The sequence below is a fragment of the Physeter macrocephalus genome, chromosome 8 (assembly GCF_002837175.3).
Source record: "Physeter macrocephalus isolate SW-GA chromosome 8, ASM283717v5, whole genome shotgun sequence".
Classification (NCBI taxonomy): domain Eukaryota; kingdom Metazoa; phylum Chordata; class Mammalia; order Artiodactyla; family Physeteridae; genus Physeter; species Physeter macrocephalus.
The window spans coordinates 13,659,472-13,672,598 of NC_041221.1; the positions used below are offsets into that span (position 1 = coordinate 13,659,472).

A 13,127-nucleotide genomic window follows, 5' to 3' on the forward strand; every position below is an offset into this window, starting at 1 on the left:
GGATGGATGGGTAGGTGGTTGGATGGGTAGGTGGGTGGGTGGATGGATGGGTAGGTGGGTGGATGGATGGGTGGATGGATGGGTAGGTGGGTGGGTGGATGGGTGGATGGATGGGTAGGTGGGTGGGTGGATGGGTGGATGGATGGGTAGGTGGGTGGGTGGATGGGTGGATGGATGGGTAGGTGGGTGGGTGGATGGGTGGATGGATGGGTAGGTGGGTGGGTGGATGGGTGGATGGATGGGTAGGTGGGTGGGTGGATGGGTGGATGGATGGGTAGGTGGGTGGATGGATGGGTGGATGGATGGGTAGGTGGGTGGGTGGATGGGTGGATGGATGGGTAGGTGGGTGGGTGGATGGGACAAAGGAAGGAAGAAGGAAAGCCTTGGTTCTCCTTCATTATGGACTTTGAATTTGGATCACATGTAACTAAACCGTTCTTTTAATCCTATAATCCAGACTTCCTATCTAGAACATCAAAAACGAGGCACTTTTGGCATGTTTAATGCCTTCTCCCTTCACCAGCCACTGTGCTCAAGGTCAGACCTGCTCAGGAGAGACTGCCCCGACAGGGCAGGGTGAGGCTGCCAGGCTTTGACCTCAGCTCCGAGAGGTCTTTGGCCCAGAGTGGTTATCAGCGGCGATGGCTTCTCCCTGGCTCTCAGGAACAGGGCAGCAGGTCAGCTGAAGTGGCATCCCCCAGAGCTGGCCAGCTTCTGCCCCAGTAGAGAGCCAGAGCACTGGATGTTTCAGGCTGCGGGTGCAGTTTCCGATCAGGTGCTGCTCCCCCAGCTGTAAGATTAGACCGCGTTGGCAGAGGCTGGAGGGACTGACGTGGGCCCTGTGTGTAAATGGAATAGCGGTCTTCCACGTGCAGAGAGAGCCATTCACCTGCCCTGCATGGAGCAAGGAAGCGCTCTGATGGGCCCTCGACTACAACTTTGGTTTCGGTGGAAAGGCTTTGTTGGAAAGATGGGGGTTTGGGCAAAGATGGGGGTGTGCCTGGTAAGGAGATCTGAAGACCACACCATCTGACGGGCTAGTTCTTGAGGAAGAGGGACAAAGGGCCCAGTGCCGGTCCTGTGGGCATCTGGGGTTGGGCCCTGAGGCAGGTGCGGGGGACGTGAGCAGGGTGAGGCGGGGCCTCCTGGGCAGCAGGACGTGGGAAGGGGCCTGTGCACGCCCAGAATTACGGCATCGGGAACAAGGCCTGCATACTTCTAAGAGCTGTGTTCTTCTGCTCCGGGGCCCTGACATATTCCGCAGGCTGCGGGCTTAAACAACAGCCATCGATTCTCCCTGTCCTGGCGGCTGGAAGGCCGAGGCCAGGGTGTCAGAGGCTGTGAAGGAAGAAGCTGCGTGCGGAGACCGCCTCCACCCTGTGTCCTCATCTCCTCTTATAAGGCTGCCGGTCAGATTGGATCAGGCCGCACCCTGGTGCCCCCGTTTAACTTGATTTCCTTTGTTGAGACCATATTTCCAAACACAGCCACACGCTGGGGTGCTGGCGGTAGGACCCCAACGTACCCTTGTGAGGGGACACAATTCACTCGTAGCGAGAGGTGCCAAGGTCGGGGCTGGCAGTGGCGGTGGCGGAGCCCAGCAGCGGGCCGGGCCCTTGGCGGGATAGTGGGGAGCTGGGCCAGGCGCTCCTGGCTCCCAGGTCTCCCCTTCACCACCCTGAGCCCCGAGCAACGCGGCCACGGGAACTGGCTCGGAGCTAGCAGCAAAATCCCTGGAGGGACAGTGTCAGATCCACCAGGGTCCTGCTTCTGGGGCGGGGGGAGGGGCCGGTGCCGGAGCTGGGAGGAGGGTCTGGTCTGGCTCCCGGCCCTTCCTGCCCCACCGGAGCTCTGGCAGCTCCCCCCACCCCCCCGGCCCCGCCCCGGCCCGGTCGGTGTCTCTCAGGGGACGCGTGGCGTGTCGTGTTGCAGCTCCGGGAGCCTTACTCACCTGCCCTGGAGCTGTGGGCAGCGCGCTCTGCCGAGTGCCTGGCCCCGCCCCCGCCCCGCCCCCGGCCGGCCTCTGTTCTGTGCCGCTTGTCCCCACGTGGCAGCGCCGCCCTCTGTCTCCCCTTTGGGGAGGGTGAGCGCCCCTCGCCCCCTGCCGCGAGAAGGTGGGGTCCCGGCAGCTTGTACGGGGCCACAATACCCTTAGGACCGGGCTGTGCAGGTGCCAGGCTTCTGGAAGGACCTCAACTCTTACCTGATGACGGGACTTGGGCTCAGGTTTCCTGGCCAGTTCAGCAGCAGCATCTGAGTGTTAATGAAAAGGGGCCAATGTCTTTTATTTTAAAATAAAACTTTGTGGAATAATGGCGGTTGCCTTGGGGGTGTCGGGGGTGGATACCAATCATGCCTCATAATTTCTGCCTTAGACGCATTCTTTCATTCTAGGACGCATCACGGGTCTTCTGAAAGCTTACACCAACGTCAGTGGAAGAGCTGCGTGTTGCTGCAGTTTTGAAGCATCTCATTTGTGTCGTGAGGTTAAGTGCATCACACAGGCAGGGGTGGTCCCTTCAGCATCCATTACAGGGCAGTGGTTACGGATCAGAACAAGCTCTGCCCGCTTAGCGTTCAGGATGTGAGAGTTAGGTGCGCGGAGGCCTTGACGGAAACTGGGGTCAGAGGCGGTGGGGGGTGGATATCAACTCAAACGTCTCCCATCAGATTGGGGGGTGAGCCCAGCAGGCCGAACTTTTGCCTTCAGACACCTAGCGGCGCTGCCTTCACCAGGCTGTGGCAGGAAGGGGACAAGGGGCGGCGCCCCTGGTGGGCGCAGCCGGGAGCCTCCAGCGTCACCCTGAGCGTGAATTAGTCTCAAGGAGGCAGAGCCAGACTGCGGGGTACCTACAGGACAGCTGTCCCGGGCTCTTCCAGCGGGGGTGGGAGCGTGAGTGTGTTAGGCCAGAGGAGAACAGGGTCGTGCGATCGAACGCCACACTGGCCCTCGACCGGGGCCTGGACGGAAAGAAGTGACACAGGCCATTTTGGAGACCACAGATGGGCTATTCGGTAACATGCTCACGTCAGTGTTAAATTTCTCAGATGTGATCATGGCGTTGTGGTCAACCAAATGCCCAGAGTCTAAGGTGACATAGGCTGAACTGCTGAGGAGTGGCTTTTCATCAAATATTCTAGAAGAAGTTTTTAAACTTAAATTTAGCCTATGCACGAGAAATGTAAAAATTAAATTTAAATATTCATACATATTTTTGTTACATAATGTTAGGTTAAGATGATTGGTAAAAGACTCTCAATCATAATAAATTGTATTACAATGAGATCCTGTAGAGGTTGTAAAATGGAGATACAAATTCAAAGAGAAAAGGGAATGAATTCCTGGCTTTTAAAGAAAAGCTTGCTTTCATGTATTTCGAAAATGGATGGTGATGTGGCTATCAAATCACTGTGGCATTTAGAGCCCATTTTCTACATTTAAAAGTATAAAGTCCCTGACTTATGGTGATTCACATTATGGTTTTTTGACTTTCCGATACGCATTCAGTGAAAACCGTACTTCGAATTCTGAATTTTAACCTTCTCCCGGGCTGGCACCATGCGGCCGGATAGCCTCCCTCTGATGCAGGGCAGTGGTGGCTGCAGCCCCCGCCAGCCCCGCCAGCCGCGCCACCACGAGGGTGAACAGCCGGTACACTGGCGACCATGCTGGACCCCGAGAGCCGTTCTGTTTTCCCCTTCCAGTACAGTATTCCATCAGTTACAGGACATATTCACTTTACTGTAAAATAGGCTTCGTGTCAGATGATTTTGCCCCACTGTAGGATAATGAGAGTGTACACCGGGCACGCTTAAGGGGGGCGAGGCTCAGCTTTGATGTTTGGGAAGTTAGGTGTATTAAATATATTTCAACTTAACAAGATATTTTCAACTTACGATGGGTTTCTTGGGACGTAATCCCACTGTAGTTAAGGAAGATCTATATGTTTAAAAGTAAAAGTTCACAGTATGACAATTTATGCCCCTTGCATATTTAAACTTGGGTTTAAAAATGTAGAAATCAACTTAGAATTGTCTGATGAGATATATATATATATATATATTACAGTATTCCATCAGTTACAGGACATATTCACTTTACTGTAAAATAGGCTTCGTGTCAGATGATTCCCACTGTAGGATAATTAATGAGAGTGTACACCGGGCACGCTTAAGGGGGGCGAGGCTCAGCTTTGATGTTTGGGAAGTTAGGTGTATTAAATATATTTCAACTTAACAAGATATTTTCAACTTACGATGGGTTTCTTGGGACGTAATCCCACTGTAAGTTAAGGAAGATCTATATGTTTAAAAGTAAAAGTTCACAGTATGACAATTTATGCCCCTTGCATATTTAAACTTGGGTTTAAAAATGTAGAAATCAACTTAGAATTGTCTGATGAGATATATATATATATATATATTTTTTTTTTTTTTTTTTTAATGTTTTCAAGGGCTACACACAAGCCAGTGCTCTCGGGGGCTGCCGAGTCGATGCTTTCCTGCTTGCCAGTCTGCAGGCCTTGGGGGAGAGCTGAGGAGGGTGTGGGCTGAGTGGGGAGCAGGGTGTCTTCTGCGGGGGCCGTCACTGAAGGGCCACCAAGTTAGCACGTGTGACTGACGTGCTAATATCTGTTCATATCCTGGGACTGTCAGGCCCAGCTGGGTCAGAGGTGGTAGGCCGAGAGGCAGCGGTGTGCAAGCAGATGGTGAGTGTCGGGTGCTCTGTGGGGGGGGCAGGTGGGAGGGGCCTGGCCTGCAGCTGCTGACGTGCCTTAGGACGGGGTCTGGCCCACAGGGAGCGAGGACGCCAGACCCATATCTGGGTATTGGGGACAGACTGACAACCAGGGAGGACAGCCGACTGCAGGCAGGAGCCCCGGCCAGGTTCACCTCCAAGCGGGGCTGGGGGCCCCTTCCAGATGGGCGTGCAGCTCTCTGGGGCCTCTGGGGATGGACTTCCTCGACCCGAGATTCAGGCGATGGACCAGGGACTGGCGCTTGTTAAACAGATTCCCGAGTGAAGGCCTGTGTCCGCACAGAGGCTCGCTGGGGAAAGTGCGGGGCCAGAGGCTGCACACCTGCTGCCGTCGGCAGGTGAACAGGTGAGCGGACAGACCGGAGACCGCGCTGCCATCTGAGGCTGGACTGCAGCCAGGCAGGACCCATGGGCAGATCCCATGCGGTCCTCTTTATGTGAACCTCTAGCAAAGGAAGATTGATCCAGTGTCAGAAAGCCCAGAGGGGCTGCCAGGGGCTGGGGGGGCGTGGGCTGCGGGGGTGATGGCGCTGCTTTGTCTTGATCGAGCAGCAGTCTGACAGGTGCCCGCACACTGCGCGTGTGTGAGTGATACCTCTGTGAGGCTGATTCTCCGGCAGGTCTGGCACGGACCTGGGGAACCTGCTTTTAACAGCATCACAGCTGACGGGCCGATCTTTGAGCTGGCTTTTGGGGACCCTGGTTATTGTGCCTGACCCAGGATGGCGGGGTGGGGAACAGCCTGGTCTCCTGGGGCCGGGGGTGCAGGGAGCCTGCCGGGTGGCGGCTGCGGGTCCAGGTGCCGGGCGGCAGCGTCAGGTCTGGTCAAAGCCGTTATCTCTGGTCCCAGAAGGCAGCTGGCCTCAGGCCTGGCCTGGCTGGTGTGTGAGTCTGTTGTGCCTTTACAGAGGGGTCCCCGCCCACCGGGGCACAGACGCGGGTCTCCCTGCTGGGATTGGAGTCCAGCCCTCCCGCTCTGCGCTGCGTGGCCCCGAACAAGTCACAAAGCCTCCGCGCTTCCTTTGCTCGCCCGTCACATAGGGGCAGTGACGGCGTCCCCCGGGGCTCGTGCGAGTTGAGGAGGCGGTGGCAGGAAGTGTGTGCAGCGCCGCACGTGCGTCCTCTCGGGGCCTCTCGGGGTCAGAGCTTTGGACACGAAGGCCGGGGGCTGGGGCCTCTCGGGGGCTGCGGGCATCAGAAGGCCTGCCCGGGCCTGGGGGGCCGGCTCCCCTGGGGCCTCCCACACCTGGCGCCCGGCCTCGGCTCCTTCCCTGTCCTCCCGGGCATCCTCCCCACGTGGCTGCTGGCTTATCTGCCCCCCCCCACCCCCCGCGCCCCTCACGCAACCACTCGGGGGCCAAGGGCGGGCGGAGGGCGTCCTCTGGAGTCATGTGGCCTCATGTCTGGCACAGCAGCCAGGCCCTTGTGCCCCCGTGGGCCCAGCGTGGCCACCCTGGAGGCCTCTGGAGCCCGCTCCACCCGCATCCCAGGGAGCGCGGGGCACGTCTCCGGAGGACCCAGCCGTGGTCGAGGCAGGCAGCCACCAGGCTGTGACGTGGCCGCTCTGAAAGTGCCAGGGCTCCGTCACAGCCGTCTGCTTGTTTCCGTCCGCACGAGATTCCAGGGCAGCTCGCGGAGCAAGTACAGCCATGAAATGCGAGCCTCTGGCTTCATCTTTGAAACCAAGAAGCCAGTGGTGAAGGGAAAGCGGGAGAAGCTGGCTGAGTCCCGGGGGGGTCACCGCTTCTGCGTCAGAGACCAAAACAAAAGCCTCTCAGCTAAAGAAGGGTGCGGCAGCTTGGGAGTTAAAAGACAGTAGTTGAAATGTTTTTATAGAGGTTGAGTGTGCAGTTTTGATCTTTTCAGTAAGATGCTAAAAAAAGAAAAGAAAAATCACCCATCATGCCTTTACCTAGGGGTACTCACTATTAATATTTGTGTGCATTTCTTCTAGTCTTTTCTTTCTCCCTTTCTTTTATACATGTGCGTATACGCTGTGTGGTGTGTATGTAATGTGTGCGTGCGTGTGTGTGTATGTTGTGGGTGGCGCCTGTGTGCAGGATGTGTCAGCACCCCCGTGCGTCCGTCGCCCTCGGGAGGGAAGGGCCTGAGGACGCCGTGGGGAGTAGCTGCAGACCTGGGCTCTGGCGTGAGCGCCGTGGACCCCTCCTCCGCCCGCAGCCCCTCAGTCGTGGGGTCCCCGGCGCCCCCCCCCGACCGCCGGCCCCGTCTTTGCAGGACGGCCGTTCTCAGCCAAGGGCCCTGCACTCGCTCCTGAGCTGTGGCCATGGGCCTGCTCGCCTTCCTGAAGACCCAGTTCGTCGTGCACCTCCTCATCGGCTTCGTCTTCGTGGTGAGCGGGCTGATCATCAACTCCGTCCAGCTCTGCACTCTGGTCCTCTGGCCCGTGAACAAGCAGCTGTACCGCCGGCTCAACTGCCGCCTGGCCTACTCGCTCTGGAGCCGTGAGTACCACCCGCGTGTGCACGGCGGGGGTCGGGGGGCCACGGACAGTCAGCACAGAGACCTTTCTGCCGGGCGATCCCAGGCAAACCAGGGCAGGGCCCCTGGGGGTGAACGCCCGTGGTGGTGAGCCAAGACGCGGTGGGCTGGCTCTCGCTCCCCGGCAGGAACGGGGGGCTGCTCCTGGCCAGTAGATGCAGGGGGGGCGGGGTTTGGCCCGAGCTCTTCACTGGGCTGAACCACGTGACGTCCCAACCCCGGAGCCTCTGGACCCACAGAGGTGGCAGGTCCACGTGGTCTCACCCGGTACTCTGGATATTTGAAAACGAGCAACGATAAAGTCAGTTCACCGTGACCGAGCCCTAATAGCTGCTGCCGGTACGTGGCCAGTCTTGGGTCACCAGGCCCCCAGTCACCCTAGCACCAGAGTACAGTGAAGCTACCCTCGGGGGGCCTGTCGTCACGTGCAAATGTTGCGGTATCTCTCTGCGAAAGGCAAGGACTCTCACCCGTCTCTTAATTAAATGTGTGTGTTTAGGCACGTGCAGGTGTTACCGATACGCCCTTGTGATGCGTGTGCATTTGTACGAATAGAATCAGTCTTCACCCACCAGCTGGACGGAGACTTAGAAGCTGCTGACGGGGGGCGTGGGGGGCCGCTCGCCCTGCAGGTTGGGGTCACGGGGCGCATCTTTGGACGGCAGTTTGCCGGTAGCGATGGACAACTTAAACAGTTCTATTTTTCGACCTAAATATTCCACCAAATAAGAATGTAACCTAGAAAGATATCTGCAACAGTACATATGTGTGCAGATATTCTCATGTTACCACTTTTATATTAACACAAGACTGATATAAAAATGAGCAGCCTAAATGCCCATTAATGGAAGCTAACTGTGGTGTGTCCGCTGGATGGAATCCCACACGGCCACTGAGAACAACAGGGAGAATCTCTCTTTCCTGATAGAGAACCAAGTTCAAGATACATTTTTAAGTGAAAACGGAAGCTATAAAACAAAGCACAGAGGGTGCTTTGCATTTATTTGCTTTTAAAAGACACGTGTGTGACGTGTCTGCCCTCGTGTGTGGCCACCCCTGCTTAGAGAAAGCTGAAGGGTGAACAGAAAACGTAACTCCCCCGGGAGTGAAGGAAGGCGGGGACTCTTATGTTTAATTCATACAGTGTGCTGTTTACCCTCCTTAGCATAAGAACACGTTTCTTTTACAATGAAGAGAAAATAATACACATGTTACTTCCTATGGGAAGTGGTGAGTCTGTGTGCCTGTCCCTGTGACCCCTCCCGGCGCAGGAGCAGGAAGAGGGCAGCTAAGCAGGCCGTGGGAGTGGCCACGCCCAGGTGTATGTGCCCCCCACAAGGGGCGGCAGCCCCGCCTGTGCTTCCAGCCATAAATAGTTTAAACTGCAATAAATAAATAGCATAAACTGCGATAGTTTCAGTTCCCAGGTGGTTTTTTCCTAAATAAAAGGCCACCTTTGTGTGTGTGAGAGAAGGAGAATTAGAAATCCTATCATATAGGACATACAGGTGAGTTATTTACGAGTATCACCATGGGAGATGTGTACATACCTAAAGGGCAAATGCCAACTAGATGAAAATCATAGACTCCACCTCCGGCAGTATTCTGAAGTTAAAACACTACAAAACAGCCAAACTCTGGATAAAGCCAGCTTCTTAATGCATTGCTGTGTTCATAGTAAGTAAAGGAAATCCCTCAGCCTCGCCCCCGCCCCTTCACAGAAGAGGGCACTAAGATGGGGTGTCAGCACTGCTTCCCAGGGGCCCTCGCCTGGGGAGCTGCAGGAGAGGGGCTGAATGTAAACCAGGATCCTGAGGGTTCGCTGAAGTGAGGTTAGCAGTGCCCACGGGGTCAGCAGAGGCAGATGGAAATGCGCCCTCAGGGGAGTGTCTCTGATTCAGGCCCGAAGAATCACACAGATAGAGACAAATCATATGTGAGCTCAGAGTCAAAGAACAACTAACGTACAACGACAGATTTAGACAGAAGACTACCCGAAGTCACCAGATTGGAAAAAAAAAAAAACAGTAGAACTTCTATGAATAAAAATTGTAATTATAATATTTTTTTAACATCTTTATTGGAGTATAACTGTTTTACACTAGTGTGTTAGTTTCTCCTTTACAACAAAGTGAATCAGTTATACATATACATATGTTCCCATATCTCTTCCCTCTTGCGTCTCCCTCCCTCCCACCCTCCCTATCCCACCCCTCTAGGTGGTCACAAAGCACAGAGCTGATCTCCCTGTGCTATGCGGCTGCTTCCCACTAGCTATCTAATTTACATTTGGTAGTGCATATATGTCCCTGCCACTCTTTCACTTCGTCACAGCTTACCCTTCCCCCTCCCCATGTCCTCAAGTCCATGCTCTAGTAGGTCTGTTTTTTAAAAGTAAAAGCTTAGTGAATGAATGTTACATCAGATTAGATACAGCTAACGAGAGAGCGAGTGAACTGGACATTACTATGAAGAAATCATCCTGATTGCAGTAGAAAGACAAGATGAAAAATATAAAATAGGAGTTAAAAGTTGTAAGGGGAGAGTGAAAGTCTCTGAAACAGGTCTTGGACTCCTGTACCCGAGGAAAGAATAAGCAGAAGCACCGCTGGAGGAAATGATGGCTGAGAATTTTCCCGAACGGATGAAAAACAAGATTCTGTAGCTCTAGGAAGCAAATGTATACGAAGCAGGGTATATAAACAGAAATTCACACTTAGACCCATCACAGAGAAATCACAAACCACCAGAGACAAAAAGAAGATCTTTAAAACGCCCAGAAAAGAAAGCTAGAACACCTGCAAAGATTGACGGACTCCCAGCTGACTCGGCAGAACGTATGTAATCAGAGCCAGAGGCAGTGGGCTGCCTCCAGCCTCAGCCTAGAACTCTACATCCAGCAAAGTGACCTTTCAGGAATGAGAATGAGATAAAACAGCCTGAGGGGAGCAAAAAGTGAGCATATCGTCACCTGAAATTTTTTTAAAGAATATTCTTTAGTAAGAACAAAAGCCGTCAAAAAAGTAGGGTCTGAGTTACCAGAAAGACTGGTGGACTGAGAAATTGGTAAGTAGGTAAATCTAAACGGTCATATAAAATAATAACGAAGCCCCAGCCCGCGTGGCTGAGAGCAGACAGGACGGGCGGCAGGCAGTCTGTCAGTCAGGAGTGGGGACAAAAGTTAGGACTCCATCATTCTTGTATTTGTCAGGAAGACAGCAGAGATCTTTCCTTAAGACTTTGTTAACTAAGTATAGGGTAGAAAACAGAAATCAAACATAACTTCTAAACTATTTGAAAAAGACGGATTAAAAAAGCAAAGACAAATGCATTTTTAAGGCAAGAAAGTATAAAAAAGCATAAAAATAAGAAACCTCGAGGTAGAAGTTAAGATCTATGTAAAACCCCCCGATATTTGGAAGGAGCACAGGTGCCCACTGAACCCACCTGCCGTGAGAGCTTCCCCCAGGACCCGGGGAATTTGGGGAGCTTCTCCACTTGTGTATTTCTTAAACACACGAGCAGGAGTCCTTCCCGGATTTGAGCTGGTGAAACCTTCCCCGATTCCGTGGGCACGCGGGGTGAGCGAGAGTCACACAAGTGGGTAGACCAGCGGTCCCCAACCCTTTTGGCACCAGAGACCGGTTTCGTGGACGACGGTTTTTCCGCGGACGGAGGGCGGTAATGCAAGCAATGGGGTTCGCTAGCGGGCCGGCCGCTCACCTCCTGCTGTGCGGCCTGGTTCCTAACAGGCCGAGGACCGGTACCGGTTTGCGGCCCGGGGGGCGGGGACGCCTGGTGTCGATGACCCTGAACCACGCTTTATTTCCAGCTCCGCGAGCAGCCCTGTGTTCATTCTGTGATGCCAGGTGTCTTCTGCTGTCCCCCCGAGCCCAGGGTGACTCTGTCGTCCTCAGGCCCGAGGAGTCTTCGTGCTGTATTAGGGGCACAGATGTGGAACCAGACAGCCTGGCTGGGGCCCTGGCTCCCTGCTGACCTCAGCCAAGGTTCTAACCCTTCCCGTCTGTGAAATAGAGACGGTACCTCTCAGCTGGACCCTCAAGATTAAATTAACGCACAGAGTGTGCGTACAACGCTGCTCAGTAAACGATTACTATTAGTAGGCGAGTCTGAATTTTTCAAAAGCTCATTCGCTGGAATGTGCAGAGCGTGGCTTGCTCACGTGTGTAAGGGCAAGCGCATGTCTGAATGAAGGAAATCACAAAAAGAGTCCTCATTCGAAATAGTCTCCAAACTGACCGTGAGCAGATTCACGGCGTCAGCCCTGGCCGCGTGCGTAGCGATCTACGATCTATGATCTACGAGAGACTGACGTGAGTGGAAGTGGGCTGAGCAGGGCCCAGCGGGCCGTGCTGGCAGCTGGCGGAACAGAGCTGCCTTGACACGCCGCTTTCCCGCGGGCAACCCTCTGCTGGGCCCACTCTGCGGGCGGGGGGGCAAAACGCCTGCAGGGGCTGCCTGTGTTGTCTTCGGTTCATTCCTGCCCACCAGCCCCTCCTGGGCCAGACCTCTCGCGCTGGACCAGAAACGCCCAGGTCCCAAGTGCTGCCATGGGAGGGTGTGCGGCCAGGGGAAGGCTCCCCGCCCGCACCCCACGCGCACTTTCTCCCCTGCAGCCTGGCCGCTGGCCGGAGCTCCCGCCCATAGAAGCCTGCCGTGTGGCGAGGGGGCCGTGTACCCGTGCAGGCCGCCCAGGGATGAGCGCACAGTCCCACGCAGTGGTCCTCGTGTGCCTGGACGGTGCCGCGGGGCCGCAGCTCCGGCGTCCTCTCCACCTGTGAGTGGCCAGCGGACGCGGCCCGTCCCCCGCGGTGGCAGCTCTGAGCCGGCGCTGTGGTGTCCAGCGGCGTGATCTGCGGGTCATCCTGGGAGGCGGTCGTGGAAACAAGGGGCCTTTAGATGCGGCGTCAGTGCCCACGCGAGTGAGGCACGTGTTGTCAGGCCTAAGCGAAGAAATGACTTTGAAAGGTAGCTTTGTTAGAAAATTCCGTGTCTGGGGGGGTCTTAGACTCGCACCCCTACTCGCTTCGTCCGGGGCTTCCTCCATCACACATGGGGACGGCCGGGAGAGCCGGGTTCACTGGGGTCCCGAGCACCCCCTGCGGGCTCTGCATCCTCCCCAGAGGGCGGCCGAGGTCCCTGCTCCCTGGACGAGGGGCCCCGCGGGTCGGAGCAGCTCATCCAGGCCGCCACCCTCCCTGCCGGGTGATTTTTACGTCAGTGGGTTGAGGCTGTATTGATTCCTCTCAGACTTGTGGTGAGAAAGCATCGCAGGATTTCCCCATCAAAGAGACGGCCACACCTCAGCGTTCACTGCAGCATCGTTCACGATAGCCAAGATGTGGAAGCAACGTCGGTGTCCATCAACAGACGAACGGACAGGCAAAATGGGGTCTGTACGTACAAGAGGATATTATTCAGCCTTTAGAAAGGGAATCCTGCTGTATGTGACAACATGGGTGAACTTGGAGGACAGGATGTGGAGGAGCCAGTCACGGAAGGACAAACTGCACTCGTCCTTCTTATATGAGGGGCCTAACGTAATCGAGCTCCAGGAAGCAGAGGAGAGAACAGGGGCTGCCGGGGGCTGGGGGAGGGGAAGGGGCGAGTGCCGTCAGATGGGTGTGCTGCGTCAGTTACGCACAGTGAGTAAGTTCTAGAGCCCCGCAGTTACCAGTACTGTACTGTCCACTTAGAATCTGTGAGGAGGGTAGGCCTCAAGTTAAATGTCCTCACCACAGGCTTCCCCGGTGGCGCAGTGGTTAAGAATCCGCCTGCCAACGCAGGGGACACGGGTTCGAGCCCTGGTCCGGGAAGATCCCACATGCCGCGGAGCAACTAAGCC

The 13,127-nt window shown here is 55.3% G+C and overlaps 1 protein-coding gene across 1 annotated transcript in view; it reads left to right on the top strand.

The window, feature by feature from the left end:
- AGPAT3 (1-acylglycerol-3-phosphate O-acyltransferase 3) overlaps positions 1 to 13,127 on the top strand; it is a 109,599-nt gene that overhangs the window by 69,811 nt on the left and 26,661 nt on the right. The window contains exon 3 of the mRNA XM_024120301.3: positions 6,998 to 7,224. Within this exon, the coding sequence (XP_023976069.1) occupies positions 7,047 to 7,224 (178 nt within the window). The 5' untranslated portion in view covers positions 6,998 to 7,046. The remainder of the gene's footprint in view (positions 1 to 6,997; positions 7,225 to 13,127) is intronic.